Source organism: Macaca thibetana, chromosome 7 (genome assembly GCF_024542745.1).
Source record: "Macaca thibetana thibetana isolate TM-01 chromosome 7, ASM2454274v1, whole genome shotgun sequence".
NCBI classification, from domain to species: domain Eukaryota; kingdom Metazoa; phylum Chordata; class Mammalia; order Primates; family Cercopithecidae; genus Macaca; species Macaca thibetana.
This window is the reverse complement of record NC_065584.1, coordinates 46,035,426-46,055,823: the sequence shown is the minus strand read 5'-3', so window position 1 is coordinate 46,055,823 and position 20,398 is coordinate 46,035,426. Positions and strand designations below refer to the sequence as shown.

General features: G+C 39.1%; 1 protein-coding gene across 2 annotated transcripts in view; it reads left to right on the top strand.

The window, feature by feature from the left end:
- Window positions 1-570: 570 nt before the first annotated feature.
- Window positions 571-20,398, top strand: part of HIF1A (hypoxia inducible factor 1 subunit alpha) — a 53,386-nt gene continuing 33,558 nt past the window's right edge. The window contains exon 1 of one of the 2 annotated variants that reach the window (XM_050797764.1): window positions 571-1,059. In XM_050797764.1, coding sequence (XP_050653721.1) covers window positions 1,025-1,059 — 35 coding nt within the window. In that variant the 5' untranslated portion in view covers window positions 571-1,024. The remainder of the gene's footprint in view (window positions 1,060-20,398) is intronic. The other variant, XM_050797763.1, reaches the window with a different exon arrangement.

The following is a 20,398-nucleotide window of genomic DNA, read 5'->3' as shown; positions in this document are numbered from 1 at the left end:
TTTTTATTTTTAATTGCATTTATTCAGTAATTAAACTCCGCCACAGAAAAACTTAGTGGACAAGGTGAGTTCCCCTGTGTCCCATGGCAAAGGGGCAGTGGGTGACATTGACCCATGGTTAGGTAACCTGGCAAGGAAAGACCCCGTTGTAACACATCTGAGCAACGAGACCAAAGAAGGGCTTGCAGCCACGAGGCGAAGTCCGCTTTTTTGAACAGAGAGCTCAGCAGAGTTGGGCGGCAGTCACGCTCAGCACTGCGGCCGAGGAGAAAGAGAGCGGCAGCATTACATTGCTGCACGAAGAGTAGGAAAATATGATGCAGGTTTGGGACCAGGCAACCGAAATCCCTTCTCAGCAGCGCCTCCCAAAGCCGGGCACCGCCTTCCTTAGGGGAAGGCGCAGAGTCCCCAAACCCGCGCTGAGCCGCGCCCCCAGCTCCTTTCTCTTTCCTCCGCGGCTAAACACAGACTACCACGTGAGCGCCGCAGCACGTCCCAGCTGTGCCTCAGCTGACCGCCTCCTGATTGGCTGAGAGCGACGTGGGCTGGCCGCCTGCGTGGCTCGCCATTGGCTCTCGAGGAACCCGCCTCCACCTCAGGTGAGGCGGGCCTGCGGGAGCGCGCGCCGGCCTGGGCAGGCGGGCGGGCGCGCTCCCGCCCCCTCCCCTCCCTGCGCGCCCAAGCGCGCCTCCGCCCTTGCCCGCCCCCTGACGCTGCCTCAGCTCCTCAGTGCACAGTGCTGCCTCGTCTGAGGGGACAAGAGGATCACCCTCGCCGTCGCTTCGGCCAGTGCGTCGGGCTGGGCCCTGACAAGCCACCTGAGGAGAGGTTCGGAGCCGGGCCCGGACCCCGGCGATTGCCGCCCGCTTCTCCTGCTTCTGGTCTCACGAGGTGTTTCCCGCCTCGCACCCCCACCTCTGGACTTGCCTTGCCTTCTCTCTCCGCGTGTGGAGGGAGCCAGCGCTTAGGCCGGAGCGAGCCTGGGGGCCGCCCGGCGTGAAGGCATCGCGGGGACCGATTCACCATGGAGGGCGCCGGCGGCGCGAACGACAAGAAAAAGTAAGCCCATTCCCTCGGCCGGCCGCCGGCGCCCCCGCCCGCCGTCCCGCCCTGGGCTCCCGGGCCGGCCTCGGCGCTCCTGGTGGTGGGGGGGCAGCCTTTTTGTTTCTGCGGCTTCTCCCCTCCCCTCTCTTTCCCCCAACCTCGCCGGCCGGGCTCCCCCGCTGTCCACGTCGCCATCTTGTCGTGGGGGGTGGGAGACGCCTCGAAAGTGCTTTCAGGGGCCGGGATCTGAGCCCTGCTTGCCCTCCCCGCCGGCCGTGGGGGCCTCGCGCCGCCCACCTACCCGCCTCAGAAACCCAGCCTACTCTGTGGTCGCATCCGGAGGGGACTTTACCCAGCCCGAAAACCCCGGGAAGAGAAATGAGCTGCAGCTCGGTAGCCGCGGTTTGCACCCGGAGCTTCCGCTCCTTCCCGCCCCCATCCTCTCCGGTTCCATTGAAAACTCGGCCCTGGGGCGGACCCTGCACGCTGGTCCTGGCTTCCTAGTGGGCTTGGGGCCCTGAGTTCCCGACTGAGGGACTCGCGTGGTCGGATGCGATCTTGTCCTGTAGTTGTCCAGCCGTCGCGGGTGTCTTTGCCTTTGTGCATCCTAGGGATTTGCCGCGATGGCCTTAAGATGCGAACTTTTTAGTTTGCACGTGCAGGTTTTGTTTCGTTTTAAGCGCCTTAAAAAACTTGCCTAGACTGAGAGTCAGAGTAATGGGAATTTAGAGAAATAGCAACATTTTAAAGAGAACTTTAGAATTGGATACTTGAGTTCATATCACCTGTCACGAGAACGCAGATATTATAAATGAATACATGCCTCACTCATTCTTCAAATAATGAAAATGTAGGGGCTGGTTAAATGTAGGCAGACAGTTTTAATGATACTGAAAAAATTATATGATGAGTGAACGAAATGCGGCACTAAAATGTTGCAAAAATTTTCGAACTCTTTCATTTTCCTGAAACTGAAGTATATTAAAGGAAAACCTTCAACATATATCCAAAGTAAGTTAATCACTCGGTTAGAACTTAATGCAAGTTTTATAAATCACCTTGAAGTTTGAGCCTAAGGGGTACATTAGAGATTAAGAATTGTGAGTTGAACCACTGGTATTAAGAGCGGACTCCCCCATCCCCCAACACACACACAATTTTGTCCACTTTGGTATTTTAACTTTTAAGGAAATCATTTAAGGAATTGAAGATTTAGAGTAAGTTTTGGTTAGTAGACTGGCTTTGCTCTTAAATCCTTCCACTCTTCTGGCAGAGAGATTAATTTCCCTAATCAGTATCAGCAGAAGATAAACTTGTTTATATTCTTGCTGTTTTGTAGATCCCTTCTCCTGGTCCTTCTTCAATAGAATATTAAATTCTTAGTTTGTGTACACCAGAGAAGGCACTTACAAAATTCAGAAAGTGAGCAAACAGGTTTAAATTCATTCCAAGAGTTACCAGGAATTAATTGCAGTTTATTTTGCGGAGGTGATTACAGTGCTTTTGATGAAATGATAAAGCGGCAGATTACCTCTGTGTAGTGCCAGTTTTCTATCCTTATATATATTGAATCATACTTAATACAATGTATTAAATTATGCACCAATCAATTCCTTTTTATATACAGTATCGAACTCATTTCTTTGCCATTCATCAGTTCAGAATATCAGAAGCAGTTTTGAAATGAATGAATGAATAAATTAGCTGCTGTTCATCAGCCCCAATTCTAAATGAGTTCTTAGATTTTCCTCAGCTCATCTGTTACTTTCAAAATTTTCTCATTTGAAAACTTAGCAACCTTGGGTTGGATGGATTCATTTCTTAATATAGAAGTTCTTGATATAACTGAAAAGTTAAACACTTAATAAGTGGTGGTTACTCAGCATTTTTAGATGCTGTTTATAATAGATGACCTTTTCTAACTAATTTACAGTTTTTTGAAAGATAACTGAGAGTTTGAGGGATGGGGATTTTCTTCATGCAATTTTTTTTTTTTTCATTTTAAATGAGCTCCCAATGTCAGAGTTTGGGAAACAAATTTGTCTTTTTAAAAGAAGGTCTAGGAAACTCAACCTGAAGAATTGGAAGAAATCAGAATAGAAAATGGGTATAGCTATGATATTTTAGATTTAAGATAGGACATTTCATGTTGCCTCCTAGTTATAGGGACTGAACTTACTTAATAGCACATGTGTTTTGATTTTTAGATTTTTAAGGGAATGTCAAGAGAGTAATGATTCTGTTTCAGGCTTCAGGCCAGACTCCTTCAAAGTTTTCCAAAACAAATAATTACTGAATCATTAAAGTAAAATTTCTGAGAATAGATATTCCTTAATTTCCTTTCATTAACTTTGGCCATTAAAAGTCAAGAAGCTCTCTCATTTATTAGCAAACTTTTCTCGTTATATTTCTATTTTGATTGTCCTTTTGTTTGAGGAAGCAGTATATAGTGGTTAAGAGCATAGGATGTGGAGGCAGATACCTCTGAGTTAAGGGTCCCAGCCCTTCACTTGTGAGCTTGAGCAAGTTACTGAATGCCTCTGAGCCTCTTCGCTCCTTTTGAAGTGATGATAAGAATAGCAGCCATCTGAGCAGTTATTGTAAAGGTTAAATGAGATAATGCTTGTGAAGCACTTAGCCCATTGCAGGAGTCTTGGTGACACTGTGTACTTGAAAATAGATGTTACCTGTTAAAATTCTTGTTTGAACTTCCACAACTCTTAAAATTCTTTTTTGCTAGTCCTTCCAGCTATTTCCTTTAGTTTCTTTTCTGTGTCTTCATGCATCTTTTCTATCTCCTGAAAGTGAAAAGACTAACATTGGATCCAGAGCTTGAAAAGGGCTTTTTTTCCTGTTAAAATGGGCAAAAGAGTACATCCTTGGGTTATATTGGCACCTAGTATCAGTTATTTTTCTTGAGCATCTGATCTACTCTCTACTCCAGGCCTCGTCCTTCACAATTCCTCACCCCTGTGTTTTCTCCCCAAATAGAAAACTTTGAGTTTACTCTGGACTTACATACTGTGTATGTAGAGTCAAACATACACAGCATTCTAGTCTTACTGTTGATTTAAGCAAGATATGTGCAAGACACTGCAGTCTTAGTACTGGCAGTAACTTAAAACATTTTTGTCTTGATGCCAAAGTTTAGACAATTTGGTAAAAATTAACCTTTGTGAAAGATAATGAGTTGATAAAATATTCTCAGTAAAGCAGCTACATGATAGAAAAACTGTCCTTTGCTTATGAATTTCTCCAGAGTTAAGACCATTGAGTTCCATCTGAAGGCAAGACTTAAAGCTTGCCTTACTGGTCTGTTTTGTGGCTCAATTTGTATGAAGTCTATATTAGTGCACTCTTCCACACGTGCGTTATTTACTGAACTATCAAGTTATTTTAGAGCATCTTGTGCCGTTTGGAGAATGTCAGCTTTTCTACCTGTTAACTTCCATTGTCTTTCCTTTTAATGCCATTGTCTATGGCTCTAATGGTGTCTGGGCTCAGGGTTTAGATTTTGTGGTTACATTCTATTCTTGTATGTCAGGAGTGGTGTATAGAAAGCTGAGGGGGATTAATTAGTCTCTTGACTGATTTTTTTTTTTTCTGGAAGAACTCAAAATAGTTTATTATGTTTGGTGGTGAAATTAAAAATTGATGTGCATGGATGTTAAAGATTTGGGTTAAATCGTGTGTTCATAGATGCCTTCTCTTAATATATCATTTTTTAAACTTAGATACTTGAAATACTGTATCCCTTTATCTAAGATTAACACAAGTCTGTTTCTTAACCAGGAGAAAATAATCTAAATTTAAATGTGGTGTTGGATGAGTTTCCGATCAAGAAATTGATTTTTTAAACTTTGTGACTAGTTATCCAGTGGGTGGATTTTACCCAGTGTGTGTATGTGTTCTCTGCTTAACTCTGGAAGGTTAGAAAGATAATTTGAAACTAAGACAAGCCAAACTTCTTGTTGCTCAGTATTTTTGGTAAAAATATGGTGAGAATGTTTAAATTAACGATAGGCTTTGGAATTTTAAAAATAATTATATCTCTTGGTCTCTTGACACATCAAGAATTAACTGTTTTGTATATGCATTGAGTATTAATGTTCATGTTTTCTGCAGTAGAAATTTATAAACCCTTATCTATTTGCCAGACATCCCTTTAGAGAAATCTAATATCTAAAACCTGAATTTCTAAAACAAAATTAAAAATGTTTGTTTTGTAAAAACAAAAATTGTGATTACCTCATGGCTTTTTTCTTATAGCTTTTGATTGTTTTTTAAAATTGTAGTTTAAAAATATTAACATAAAATTTACCATCTTAACCATTTCTAAGTGTACTGTTCAGTAGTGTTAGATACATTCACATTGTGCAACTAACTTCCAGAACTTTTTCATCTTGCAAAGCTGAAATCATACCCATTAAACAACTCCCAGTTTCCCCTTCTCCTCAGCCTCTGGCAACCACCATTTTACTTTCTGTTTCTGCAAATTTTAACTACTCTAGATGCCTCATATAAATAGAATCATAGGGTTTTAATATTTTTGTGATGGGCTTATTTCACTTAGTGTAATGTCCTCAAGGTTCATCCATATTGTAGCGTGTGTCAGAATTTTCTTCCTTTTTGAGTCTGAGCAATATTCCATTATATGTACCATATTTTGTTTCTCCATTCCTCTAGCAATGGACACTTGGGTTGCTTCCACATCTTGGTTATTGTGCTGCTATGAACATGAGTCTGCAAATCTCTCTTAAGCTTTCACTTTTTTGGGATATATATCCAGAAGAGGGATGCTGGATCATATGGTAACCCTTTTTAATTTTCAAGGAACCACCATATTGTTTTCTATAGCAGTTGCACCAGTTTACATTCCCACCAACAGTGCACAAGGGTTCCTATTTCTCCACATCCTTCTAAACACTTGTTTTCTTTCTTTCCTTCGTTCTCTTTCTCTTTCTCTCTCTCTCTCAGCCATCTAATATGTTGAAGTGATCGTTTTTAAGGGCTTGTTTGTGGATAACCAGCTGAAAGCTAACTACAGTTTGCCAGTGGAAGCTTTAGCAGAAAGAAGATTAAGTACCTCTAAAATGAGAATTCAATTTTTCTAGTGACTTAGATTTGCTCTGCCAGTACTTTTTCACAGAAACTCTTTTTGGGTGAAATAGTGTACACCTGTTCTATTGTTGATAAAGCCCAATTTAATTAGGAAATTTGTTCTCTAAGATTTAAAACAATAATTGAAATAATGTATTTTTATTAAAACTGTTCCCAAGATGTTAGCTTTTAGCTGTTCTGGTGATCTCAACTGTTATTTATGAGTGTTTATTTTAAAATTTCACCTTAACCGGTTACAGTTTTAACCATAAGGATTATTTCAACATATGATTTTGAGAGTTTATTGTCTTATAAATGCGAAAATGTAGTGATGGAACATAGCTTACTGTATGTAGTTCTTCACTTGTTTGAAAAGTCACAATATATTTAGGCAAATTAATTTAAAAGTGTCTAGTATTTAATATTGCAGTTTTCACTCATTAAGGACAGGTCCCCTGTGTTCCCCCCGCCCCGCCCTTTTTTTTTTCCAAGTAGTCTGGAAGGGTTTGTTTTTCCAGCTGAAAAATACTATGGTTAAAAAGAAGCATAAGGTTTAAAGGTGAAAGTTGAAGTCTTTGAGGGTTGGGATATGTTTCTGTTCTTAAGAGTCTTGTAAATTCAGATGCTAAGCAAATTTCTTTAAAATGATTTCTACCCTCCCCGTTTCCATTATAAAACTGGGTAGGTTTCAATGGACAAAATCCCAAGTAGACTGAATTTGAAATTTGTGGGCTGGGCACGGTGGCTCACGCTTGCAATCCCAGTACTTGGGGATGCCTAGGCGGATGGATCACCTGAGGTCAGGAGTTCGAGACCAGCCTGGCCAACATGGGGAAACCCCATCTCTACTAAAAATTACCAAAAATTAGCCAGGCATGGTGGTGGGCACCTGTAATCCCAGCTACTTAGGAGGCTGAGGCAGGAGAATTGCTTGAACACGGGAGGCAGAGGTTGCAGTGAGCCAAGATCGCCCCATTGCACTCCAGCCTGGGTGACACAAGACTCTGTTTCAAACAAATAAAAAAAGAAATCTGTGGTGTGAATACTGGTACCTGGTGTACACAGTGAGCTCTTAATAAGTATTTGAATTAACAATTGAGACAAATGATTGAATAATTGGATGAACAAAGAGAATGCAGGTTTTTAAAAGGTTTCTTTAGAAATATTGTGCCGGGCGCGGTGGCTCACGCCTGTAATCCCAATGCTTTGGGAGGCCGAGGCGGGCGGATCACAAGGTCAGGAGATCGAGACCACGGTGAAACCCCGTCTCTACTAAAAATACAAAAAATTAGCCGGGCGCGGTTGTGGGCGCCTGTAGTCCCAGCTACTCGGGAGGCTGAGGCAGGAGAATGGCGTGAACCCGGGAGGCGGAGCTTGCAGTGAGCCGAGATCGCGCCACTGCACTCCAGCCTGGGCGACAGAGCGAGACTCCGTCTCAAAAAAAAAAAAAAAAAAAAAAAAAAATATTGTCGGCCCGGCACGGTGGCTCCTGCCTGTAATCCCAGCACTTTGGGAGGCCGGGGCAGGTGAATCACCTGAGGTTGGGAGTTCAAGACAATCCCAACCAACGCAGAGAAACTCCGTCTCTACTAAAAATAAAAAAAAGAAAAAGAAAAAGCCAGGTGTGGTGGTACATGCCTGTAATCCCAGCTACTCAGGAGGCTGAGGCAGGAAAATCGCTTGAACCTGGGAGGCAGAGGTTGCAGTGAGCCAAGATCATGCCACTGCACTCCAGCCTGACGACAGTGAGATGCTGTCTCAAAAAAAAAAAAAATTAAAAAGAATGTTTTAATTCTTTAGTTCCTTGTCTCTCTGAGATTCATTGATTGGTAAGAAGAAAGTTATAGAATCTCCTTTGACTTTTCTTGATATAGATATTTAAATTCTATTACTTTATAGCAAGGTTGGGGCTTGATTATTTTCTTTGCTTTATAATAGAAGAGCATTGATTATTCTCTTTGCTTTATAATAGAATACCATTTAAATAGGAGTTCCTTGAGTGTGTTTACAATCATTTGATTTGGCTAAACTATTTTAATGTTTAATGAAATTTAAAAATTTAAAAATTTTGGAGGAAGAAACTTAAAAACTACACAGGTGCACAAAGAAATAAAAATCACCTGCTATTTCACTGTGTAGAGACCATTGTCTACTGTTTCTCAATTCTGTGTTACATATGTATGTTAATAACTGTAGGATTAGGGAATGAGTACTGTTTTTAACCTGCTTTTTAAACATTTACATCTACATTTTTTTCTGTCTAAATAGTGAGGGTCTCAGAATTTTGTAGGATTGTGGTGATGGTTAAATTAGAGAATATTAATGTTGGGTACTTAACATAGTATATGGCTGTTAATACTCTCTAGATTTCGGATATAGTATATTTTACCATTATTGCCTTTTTATCAAACCTATTCTCAAAAAAGTGAGAAAAGTGCTGGGATAATATAGGCGTGAGCCACCATGCCCGGCCCCATGGTTCTTTCTTAATAATAAATTCGAAGAGGTAGAATTGCAGGGTCAGAAAGTATCCATTTTAAAGCTTTCAATATAATTGCCTGTTTATCTTCTAGAAAGTTTGACTAGTTGTATTTTAGAGTGTCATTTTCTTGAACTTTATCATCATTAAAGTTTTAAATTTGAAACACTGGCAGTTTGATAAGTATATTAGGATTCTTTTTATTGCAAGTAACAAAATACAACTCAATCTAGTTTAAGAGGGGAAAATGTAGTCATTGGCTAACACAATCTAGTTTTGGTTTAAGAGACAAATCTAGAGTCTTAAATGATCTCAGAGTGTAATAATCCTTGACTTTTGTCTTGATATTACTTGGCTTGTATACCTTTGCTGTATTTGCATGCTGGCCTTATTCTGCCACTGACAGGCTGTCTGTATGGTGTGGAAGAGGACGGCTAGCATCCCCATACCTGCAGCCTTACAGTTTGTAATGAAAAAAAAAAAACAATGTAAAAAAACCCTTCTCTCTTCTAGTGTCTGTGTATCAAGTTTCCTGGAAGAATACCTGTTTGCCCTACTTGGCCATGTGAAAGGAGTTCCCTGATTACATGAGTCAAATATGTCTTATTGTAGCATATTTGATTGTCTTGTAGAATATTATCTTATTATACACAGAACTCTTGATCAGTGCTACCATTGTAATTAATGGGGAATGAGTTTTTGTTGCAAGTCATTTGAATTCATATTCTATAGTTTTCTACCAAGTGTAGTCATTCTGCAACTATTTCTTGTCATGACTTTTGGGAAGTTGAGTATTTCTTCTATGGGTTAGGGTTTTCATCTCAAGAAAAAGATGATCCTTTACTAAATAAGTGTTAAGATCGCACATTTTTCTAGAACTTTTAGCTCTACTGTGTGATCTTACACAAGTTGCTTTATTGGGATGATAAGAATGATTGCCTTATAGGATTAAGAGAATGAAATGATATATCAACTCATATGAAACACTCAGAACAGCTCTTGGCACAAAGTAAGGGCTTAATTAGGTAGAAACTAACCCTATATTCATAATATTATAATATTTGTTGTTTTCAGCATGGTTTAGAATCGCTCAGGCCTTCTTTGGGATAATCTGATGAAGGCTATTCACCACCAGTGAGTAAATAATAGTGGCAAAATAGTTACTGATGCTTTTCCTTTGTTTTTTTTTTCCATGAAAATCTGGCCTTTGCAGACTAAATACTGGTTTATGTATAGACATGTTATTCTAAAATAATTTTCCATAGTGGTAATACTAAAGGAAGAAACATGTTCTCAAAGCTATTTATTTGGGATGTTAAAGGAGGGGAAATTAAGAAAGCTTACATTTCCATGTTCTTTGTGTCCAGAATCTCATTAAATGTCTTTTAACTTGTTATCAGAGGAAAGTTGGATATTGCCTGCCTTTGTAGCTAACATAGTTAAAATATGTAAATGGTTATAGTGTCAAACGAGTAGTCAAAGCCCCAAAGCTGTGAATGGAGGAAGGGATATTTTCTTGAATAATTTAAGTTGACTTATTTCAGTGGTTCAAAAAATTTCTTCAACCCTTAACCACGACTCAGGCACGTAACTATTATACTATGTCCTATAACAGATTATTGTGCATTCATTTATTCAACAGGTATTTGTGCAGCCAGTTTATTGATATAGCATTGAATCGTTGATGGCTTAGGCCACAGTTGAACATTCCATTTTTGATGTTAATTCATTCATTCATAGCATGTTCCATTTTTAAATTTTTAGTTCACTGCACTTTAAAGTTTGAGGTTCTTGCGAAGTACAGACTTTTGGGTTTGAGTTTTGTTATTTAATGTCAACCACCACAGGAGCATTGGCCAGTCTGCTTTTAGAATTTTCGTAGACATACACACACACGACATTCTCACAAGACAGTCTACTCATTTTCTTTTTTATTCCTGTGTTTCTTAACACAGGGTTAATGTTCAGATCTCTTTTGGAGCAAAATAATCCTCTGAATTTTTGAGATGTACCCAGTGACCTCAGTCTCAGTATATATACTGCATTAAAAAATGTAACCTTGTTCCTTTTAGTGGTCATTTGGTAACAGTTTGATCATAAACAAATGCAGCCTCAAACACAGAAGGCTTGAAGCAAGTATACAGAACTATGGAGAGATCATTTAGATGATCTAGAATATGCCTTTTTTTACGATGCCATCAAAATGAAAACAGTTTTAAAAATTCTCATAGAATGTAACTTTGACACTGCTTTAACTCTATTAAACAAAGCACTGCCATGTTGTAATTCCTATTTATTACTCTCTGGAGTTGCATAAGTTACCAGATCTGCCTTTTGTGTGATATCCTTTTCAAATATATGAGGGTAGATATCATGTTTCTCCTTCTATTCTTAAAAAGTCCCAAATTTCTTGAATCTTTTAATTCAAAAATTATATATTGAACATCTGATTTGTGGAAAGGCATGGGCCATATTAAAAATGGGGCTTCATATTAAAATGGGGAAAGGGTGGAGATTCTCAGGTGGAATCTGAGATCTGCCACATACTAATAGTGTTACCTAACCCTTTTTAAAGACAAAGAAACAGGATCAGAAGGTCACTTGGGAAAATTTATTTGGTAATATTGGGTAGCTGGATTAGTATAGTTGGAAAACAGAGACTCTTGCTTTAGGAGAGCTGCTCTTTTGTTATTTCCAGAATCTTCATCATGGTCAAGGTTTAGAGCTGAATATTTAATAGAAGAAGTCTTTAGGGTATGCTTTCTATTACATACCCTTATTTCGACATGTGTGTTTTTTCCTGTTATGTAAATGCTTTTTTATTACTTATGCATCTTCTATTATATTTAAGCAAATAATTATTTCAAGGACACATTCTTCTACATACACACAAAGTTTAGGGTCACCGACCTTCTTAGGTTCTAGTCTTAGATCTGTTACCATCTAAGAGCATATAAATAAGGGAAACAGAAAGAAAAGGATTTACAAGCTGAGAAGGAAGCAATGCAAAGATAGAAGAGTGATAGAGTAGGTAATTTGGGAAAAGTCAGTGATACACAGCTCTTAACCATGAACAGTGATTCTTAACTCTTGAATGTTTGTGGCATTCATGAAGGTATTAAAAGGTGACTTTTAAAAAATTGTTTCAGATAACTGAAAAAAATTGAGTTGCCACATTCTTCATTAGGTCATCTTTGAACTCTACTCATGCACTTACATGTTTAAGGCAAAGTTTTACTAAACACACACTTGTTCTTGCTAGCTTATCGAGTTTTACTGCTAGCTTCTTACTCTTAGCAATTGTACCTCACATTACATAGTATTGTCAAACCCACTATATTCAGTGTTTCGCCTAACAAACATGGTGTATTATAGGATGTGTATTCAGTTATAGATAAAAATAAATTATTCTCGTTTTTCAAAATTTGCTGGCCTACCTGTTAAGCTTTTGCTTTAAGACCTACTAATGTTTCTCAAACTTCTGTGGTTTAATCACCTGAGTGTTTAGTTGCTCTATGGATTCCCAGGGACCCATTCCTCAGAGATTCTGATTTGGTAATTTTGGGGTGGAACTCAGGGATCTGTAAATTTCACAAGCACTCACAGATGAAACATAGACTTTAAACAGCTAAGAGTGCTCATCAGGATTATGTTGATATTATTTTTTAAACAGATGTGCCAAGCCTATAATTTGAATTTCCAGGGTTGGGATTTGGCCTTCTATATTTGGGGGAAGAAGTTCTATTGATGATTATGGATATATGCCACAGGTCAACCATTCAATAGTCTAGTCAGTGTAGTTAATGTATTTTATAATTACTAAGTTCTAAGTATGTGGTAGTATTAATGTTTTAGGAGGAGGATATATTTCCTGTATTTGTAAAGCATTTGGGTAGGTTTTTTAAAGAGGAAAGTATATAACAAACTAGTTTTGAGTGTTGCTCTTTTACTTCTTCGGGCATTTTTGAAGAACACGTAAGTATTTTATTAGAGCAGAGGGCTCAGAGTGGCCCCCAGATCAGCATCATTGGTAACACCTACTAACTCGTTAGAAATGCACATTCTCAGGCTCCATTCAGACTTTGTAAATCAGAAACTCTGGAAGTAAGGCTTAGCATTCTGTGTTTTGAGAATTCCTCTAGGGAACTGTGATGCAAACTGACGTTTGAGAACCTTCATCTTAGAGTAAAAGCTTTACATACACATTTTCGTTGTTTTATTTATCTAGCACAATACTTTTTTTTTTTTTTTTTTTTTTGAGACGGAGTTTCGCTCTTATTGCCCAGACTGGTGTGCAATGGTGCAATCTCAGCTCACCACAACCTTCATCTCCTGGGTTCAATTGATTCTCCTGCCTCAGTCTCCCGAGTAGCTGGGGTTACAGGCATGTGGCACCATGCAAGGCTAATTTTGTATTTTTAGAAGAGATGGGGTTTCTCCATGTTGGTCAGGCTGGTCTCGAACTCCTGACCTCAGGTGATCTGGCCGCTTCAGCCTCCCAAAGTGCTGGGATTACAGGCATGAGCCACTGCACCCGGCACAATATAATATATATAATCAGGGCTCAAAGATTTGTTGAGAGGCTCAACACCAATTCTGGACCAGGAAAGATTTTATTTCTATCACCAGTCAGGAATAATCCAAAAACAAAAAGCACATTCTTCTTAAAAATAACATTTCAATACACGTTAATGTAAACACATGGAAAAGTATTAGCTACTTAATAAATGTAATTAACATGTAAATGAAAAATTTACACATTATGGCTATTTCAGATGTGATATAGTTTTCATTTTCAGAATGAGCCTTCCAATTTAAAACAGTGATTCTTTTCCCCCTGTTTATTTTACTGCATTAGAAAATCACATTTAAAATAAGCATTTTGGTGAGGTTATTGGAAGGTGAATAAATCCATCTTTTCTTTAATTATAGATATTTAAGAGAGATGTTGCCGTGCCATTCAGATAATGATGATCTAAGGCAAGAAATTTAGTTGCTTTCAAAAATAAGTATATACATTCTGAACATTTTTCTTTATAAACAAACCATTTCATCTGTTTTTTTGAATTTCAAATTATACAGAATTTTCAAAATTTGAAAATTAGGTTAACATGAGAAGCTGAAGATACTGAATTATATTATCTGTTCAGTCTGTACTTTTCTTTAGGATATACAGTAGGAAAGAAATATGATAGTTCAAGTTAGATTACTACTTCTTTCAGAGTTTTTTGACAAATGCAGGTACAGTGAGAGTGTCAGTTCATGGTGAATTTTTGTTAAAATAAATTACAAAAAATTTGTGATCCTGATTTCTTGAAACTAGTATTGTTAATATTTGTAAACTTTACTAACATTGTATATCACTGTATTCTGGTTTTATCTGTGCATCTATGAGTTAAATATATGTGTGTGTAGCTACATATGGTTATATTTATACACATACATTACACATAGGAGTGGAATCATACTCAATTTTTTTTTGTATAGCCTGCTCTTTTCATATACTACTATATTGTAGCATCTAGTATAAGCAAAGATTAATTTTTATAGACTTTGTTTTTATCCCGAAATTTTATGGTAACTGGTTTAATGGAAAGACAATTTCTGTGACGTGTTTTGTCAGTTAGGGATTGACCCTGGTAAAATATTGCTGGATAACAACAAGCAATGTAAAAATACATTTGTTCCATAAGATAACCTCCGTGAAGGTAGGGGCTTGGTCTCTTTTGTTTATTGCACCATGTCCTGTTCTAGGAACAGTGTTAGACTCATAGAAGGTGATCAAGAAATATTTCTTGAATACATCAGTAACATTCTCTAACATGTGGGTATCCTAAAGGTTTATTTTTAAAGTTTATTGATTAGAATTCAGAAGATATTTTCCCAGACAAAATAATAATAGATTGCTAGCTGTCTTGAAAATGTAATTTGTATTTAATTTGAAATGTCAAGTTTTTGCTATTTTTTCCATTAAGTAGAGATAGGGTTTTAAAAAAATTACATGTGATGTTTTAAGTATTCTGGTTTTGCAACAATTACTAGGTAGAAAATGTAACAACAGATCCTACTAATATTACTTCCAATAATACATATAAAATACTTGTCTAAAAGTAACCCTCCTTAAAAAAACAAAGCTGGCCGGGCATGGTGGCTCACGCCTGTAATCCCAGCACTTTGGGAGGCCGAGGCAGGCGGATCACGAAGTCAGGAGTTGGAGACCAGCCTGGCCAACATAGTGAAACCCCGTCTCTACTAAAAATACAAAAAATTATCTGGGCGTAGTGGCAGGCACCTGTAATCCCAGCTACTCAGGAGGCTGAGGCCGGAGAATCGCTTGAACCCGGGAGGCGGAGGTTGCAGTGAGCGGAGATCACGGATCGCTCCACTGCACTTCAGCTTTGGGTGACAGTGCAAGACTCTGTCTCAAAAAAAAGGCAATAGGATTAGGTATCAACTTAATGAAAACTTCATGACAGCACTTTCTTGAAAAAGACTGTGGAAACCAAAGTTAGTAAACTCCTATTTCTGCCTGGGTTTGGAAGACGTAAAGATGATAAAGATGTTTAAGTGTTCCTTTCTTTTTTTTTGAGACAGTGTCTTGCTCTGTCTGGAGTGCAGTGGCACAATCACAGCTTACTGCAGCGTTGAACTCCTGGGCACAAATAATCCTCCTGCCTCAGCCTCCTGAGTAGCTGGGACTACAGGAGTGCACCCTTACACCCGACTAATAATTTAATGGTTAAGAACATTAATTATAACTCATACATTTTCCTGACCACATTAGCTTAGGACAAAACAGTAAAAGACATGAGTGTAGATGAAAGTGATAAGGGAACTAATCTTAAACACTGAACCTCTTTTCAGCAAATTGACATTCTAGTTTCTCAGCTCTCTCTTTACACCTCTAAATCTGTTTCCTAGCAAGATCACTTAATTGCCTTGGTTTATGGTGATACTTTTCATTGTTATACTGCTGGGTGATTGTTTTAATTAGTAGCTGTTTTTTTCTACTTCAGGAAGATGGCACTGCTGGCTGTGATGTTTACCTTGTGGCTAATGCCTGTGTTTCCCTATGTTCACATTTATTCCACGATTCATTTGTTAACATTTACTAAGCTGCTTTTCTGTGCCAGGAACTTGGCTAGATGAATAAATGGTTGTTTTTGTACACAAAATTAGCTGTCATAATCAGTTATTGTAGCATTTATTCTTGCAAAAATATATATTTGTATTTCAACTAGTGATTGAATCTCAACTTATTAATTCATACATTCAGCCAGCACATAATTGAATACTTCTTATGTGTCAGAAACTGTTCTAGGTGCTTGGGATGTTCATTGAACAAAATAGACAAAAGTTTCTGCCTTTGTGGAACTTACTTTCCAGTGTAGGTGTGGATTGGTGGGGTAGAAAATAAGTAAACAAAGTAAGATACGTACTTAGGCTTTCATAAAAATAGAGCAGGGCAAGAGGACCAAGATGGAGGCAGTGATCAGGGAATCTCAATAATGGTGAGACTGGGACAAAGACTTGAAAAAGGTGGAAAAGCAAGCCTCTTAGGTATTTAGGGTAGCAAGGGGAACAACTAGTGCAAAGGCCCTAGGAGACAGTGTGTTTGAAGTGTTGTAAGGAACAGTAAGGAGGCTAGTTTGGTTAGAATAGAATGAGCAAAGGGGGCAAAGTGGTAGAAGATGAGATCAAAGAGGTAATGACGCCATTGTGGAGGCCCGTATGGACTACTGGAAGGGCTTTGGCTTTTACTCTAAATGAGGCAAAAACCATTTTAAGCAGAGAGGAGTGATATGACTTGATTTCTTGTTAAAAGGATTATTCTAGTTGCTGTTACAGGAAAAGACTACGGCGGTGCAAAGAAACAGGGAGACAAAAGAATGTAAGATTTTCACTGTAACTTATATCTAGTATGCTTGCTTATACTTGAAAATGCATATCCAGATAATTGTAGTAAATTCAAATAGTATGTTTATTTAATAGTACTAACATTGATATGCTGGTTAATTATGATTAGGAGCACTAATAAAGCACAAATCAGAGATTCTCCAAAAAAAATGTTGAAAGGGCAGTGAACTTGTCCTGTGCCAGAAATCAAAGTCATAGCAGATTTGGGCCAAATATGTCAAAGTCAAACTTACGCACATCACTACTGAGAAGACAAAGATGAATGTGTGACAGTGTCCTGCCCCCAAGAACCTTTAAGGGTTGTAAAGGAAGATTAATATAGCCAAATAACTAGTGATCAGTTCTACCAGAGAGGACCAGTTCTGGAAGACAGGGGAAAAAAAAACCAGAAACAAAATGATGTTTGCATTAAATCTTTAAAAGTTTCTCTCATAAATTTACCAAGCCAGATATTGGGAAGGGTACCCCAAGCAGAAGGAGTAGAGTAAGCAAGCCAGAAAGGAAATACTGGTGCTTTTAAGTAACTGCAGTGTGACTGGAGAATGTGGAAAATGATGAGGATAAAGAGGTGGACAGGGAACTAGGTAAGGGAGGGCTTTCTTTTAAAATAATTAAACGTTGTCCTGTGTACATTTAATGGGATTTTAATCAGGCCATAATACCAAATTTCTTTACTTTAGAAGGATCTTTATGGTGATGGTTTCAGAAAGAAATTAAAGCAGAGTAATAGTGGTTGGCAATAATGATCAGCTAGTGGTTCCCAAACTTACGTATCATATGCATCTTGGGAGTTTTTAAAAACTCAGATTTTGGGGCCGGGCGCGGTGGCTCAAGCCTGTAATCCCAGCACTTTGGGAGGCCGAGACGGGCGGATCACGAGGTCAGGAGATCGAGACCATCCTGGCTAACCCGGTGAAACCCCCGTCTCTACTAAAAATACAAAAAACTAGCTGGACGAGGTAGCGGGCGCCCGTAGTCCCAGCTACTCGGGAGGCTGAGGCAGGAGAATGGCGTAAACCTGGGAGGCGGAGCTTGCAGTGAGCTGAGATCCGGCCACTGCACTCCAGCCTGGGCGACAGACCTAGACTCCGTCTCAAAAAAAAAAAAAAAAAAAAAAAAAAAAAAACAAAACTCAGATTTTGGGATCCTGACTTAGATCTACTGAATCAGAATTTACAGATTCAAATTCCTAGTGAGGCCTAGGAATTTGAAATGTTGAATGCCCTTCATGATGCAGCTAGACAAGCATTTGGGAATAAAGCATTAGGTGACTATTTCAGTAGACTAAGGAGTGGGAGGCCATTTAAGCTCAAAGACTGTTCTACTTCTCACTATATTTCTAGTACCTAGCATAGTGCATGGTACTTGATAGATGCATCCTTTCTCCCATACCTCGCCCCACACATCTCTTCATCTGCATCCTTAGTAATATCCTCTATAATAAACTGGTGAACATGTTTTCCCTGAGTTCTGTGAGCTGCTCCAGCAAAGACGGGTTTGTGAGAATCCCAACTTTTCAAGTCTGTTGGTCAGAAGTTCCTGAGGCCCAGACTTGCAACTGGTGTTGAGGGGGCAGTCTTGAGGCCTGAGCCCTCAACCTGACACTATCTCCAGGTAGCAGAACTGATTGCTCACCTGGTGGTGGAGAGAACCCCTCCCCTCCCGATTTGGTTACAGAAGTTGTCTTCTGTTTTGTTGATTGCTGTGGTGTGGGAGCAGACGGGGGGGAAAAAGCTGTTGGAGAGTTTTTTCTAAAACAGTAGGGAGATATTTAGATTTATAAAAATAGAATCAAAGTAGATTAACTGAGCACACTGTGAAATATAGAGTAGAGCTGTGTAAGGAGTATATCTTAATGTCACACTGACACCAAATTGAATGTTTGCTGGAACATTCAAAGATCTAAGTGTCCCAAGTCTGTGAAAACAATCAGGTTAGTAAACAGTCTTATGCAAACAGCAACACAATGCTCAAAGCCATTTAAGGAAAAAGAACAGTAACTGAATTCTCTTATGGAAATGTGAGATGTTGTTTTACTAAGTACTGATTGTGTTATACTTTTTGTTTATTTGTTTGGTGGTATTTCAGTTCTTAAAATTCCTTCAAATGTGCTGCAAAATACAAACCAAGAACTTGGTCGATTTTCTTTTTGTTTTCCTGTGGAAAATGATGGAATTCAAAACCTTAAGGATTAGACCTTGAGAGTTAACCTTCCAGTGATTATGCCACCATTATACAAAATTCTGGAGGACAAAACCCTTCCCACTTAAAAACCAGTTAGTCTCAGAAAATCACCTCATGTGAGGAGACTGCATCATTATAGTATGTGTATTAGCTTTAGGTAGAGATCTAAAATGTTTTTAATATTTAAAAAACTTCAGCCTTTCTTCATTAATTTGGCCTAATACAAGTTAGAAGAACTTTAAAAATGAGTACAAACAACAAGGAAGGGCCGGGCACAGTGGCTCACGCCTGTAATCCAAACACTTTGGGAGGCCGAGGCGGGCAGATCACCTGAGGTCAGGAGTTCCAGACCAGCCTGGCCAACACAGAGAAACTACATCTCTACTAAAAATACAAAAATTAGCTGGGCGTGGTGGCACGTGCCTGTAATCCCAGCTACTCGGGAGGCTGAGGCAGGAGAATTGCTTGAACCCAGGAGGCAGAGGTTGCAGTGAGCTGAGATCATACCATTGCACTCCAGTCTGGGCAACAAGGGTGAAATGCCATCTCAGGGGAAAAAAAAAAAACAACAAACAAACAAAAAAGAAAGTTTCTGTGACTGCCAGACAAATGTTGAGCAAGTAAAACACCGACAATGTTGAACTTAGATATTGTAATAGCTGCTCTGTACAAATAAAGTCTACTGGGAGTATATAGGGTAGACTGAATTACCATCTTTTGATTCTTTCCCCATAATGATTGGCGTTACCGGAAGGGATTGCCTTGCTTTGAAGAGCTGATGGACAGTAGAGCAGAGAGCATCTATCACCATTGTGGGTGCTTTTCAGTTAGGATTCTGGATTTATAAGCAAACTCCAAGAAAGAGCCTGGTTCTGAATCCCTCTGAATAGCTTCAGTCAAGTCCTAAATTCTGAAGCCAACCTCTATAATTCCTCCTTTATGTCTTTGGTATGTGAAGAAGGCAAATTTCGAACTTTATAATAATAGCCTAGACTTACAAATACTTGCCTTGGTAATTAGGATGAGTTTTTGAGAGACAGCATAGTCTTAATCGCATGGACACCAGACTGCTTGAGTGGAATATAGGTTCTGCCATTTATTAACGGAGTAACGTTGGGTAAGCTATTTAGCCAGGGTCCTTATCTGTAACATGGTGATAATAATAAATGTTAAATAATAGGTGAGAAATGTTTAGAATACCACTGTGTACACAGTAAGCACCATGCATAGGTGTTTAGATTTAAAAATACTGGCAAAGGCAAGGTTGGATGGCTCACACCTATAATCCTAGCACTTTGGGAGCCCAAGGCAGGAGGATCACTTTAGCCCAAGAGTTCAGGACCAATCTAGGCAACATAGATTCCGTCTCTGCAAAAAATTTAACAGAATTAGTTGGGCATGGTAGTGTGTGCCTGTAGGTATTTGAGAGGCTGAGGTGGAGAGAGGGAGGATCCCTTGAGCCCACAATTTCGAGGCTGCAGTGAGCTTATGATCATGGCACTGTACTCCAGCCTGGGTGACAGAGCAAGACTCTGTCTCTAAAATAAAATGAAAATAAAACTGCAGGCAAAAATGCCAACTGAAAGTGAACATGAACTTTTCTTTGTATTTTTCTTGGGCCTGAGACTTTAAAAAGTGCAGGGCAGTTAAAATGATGAGATGTAATTCTCACCT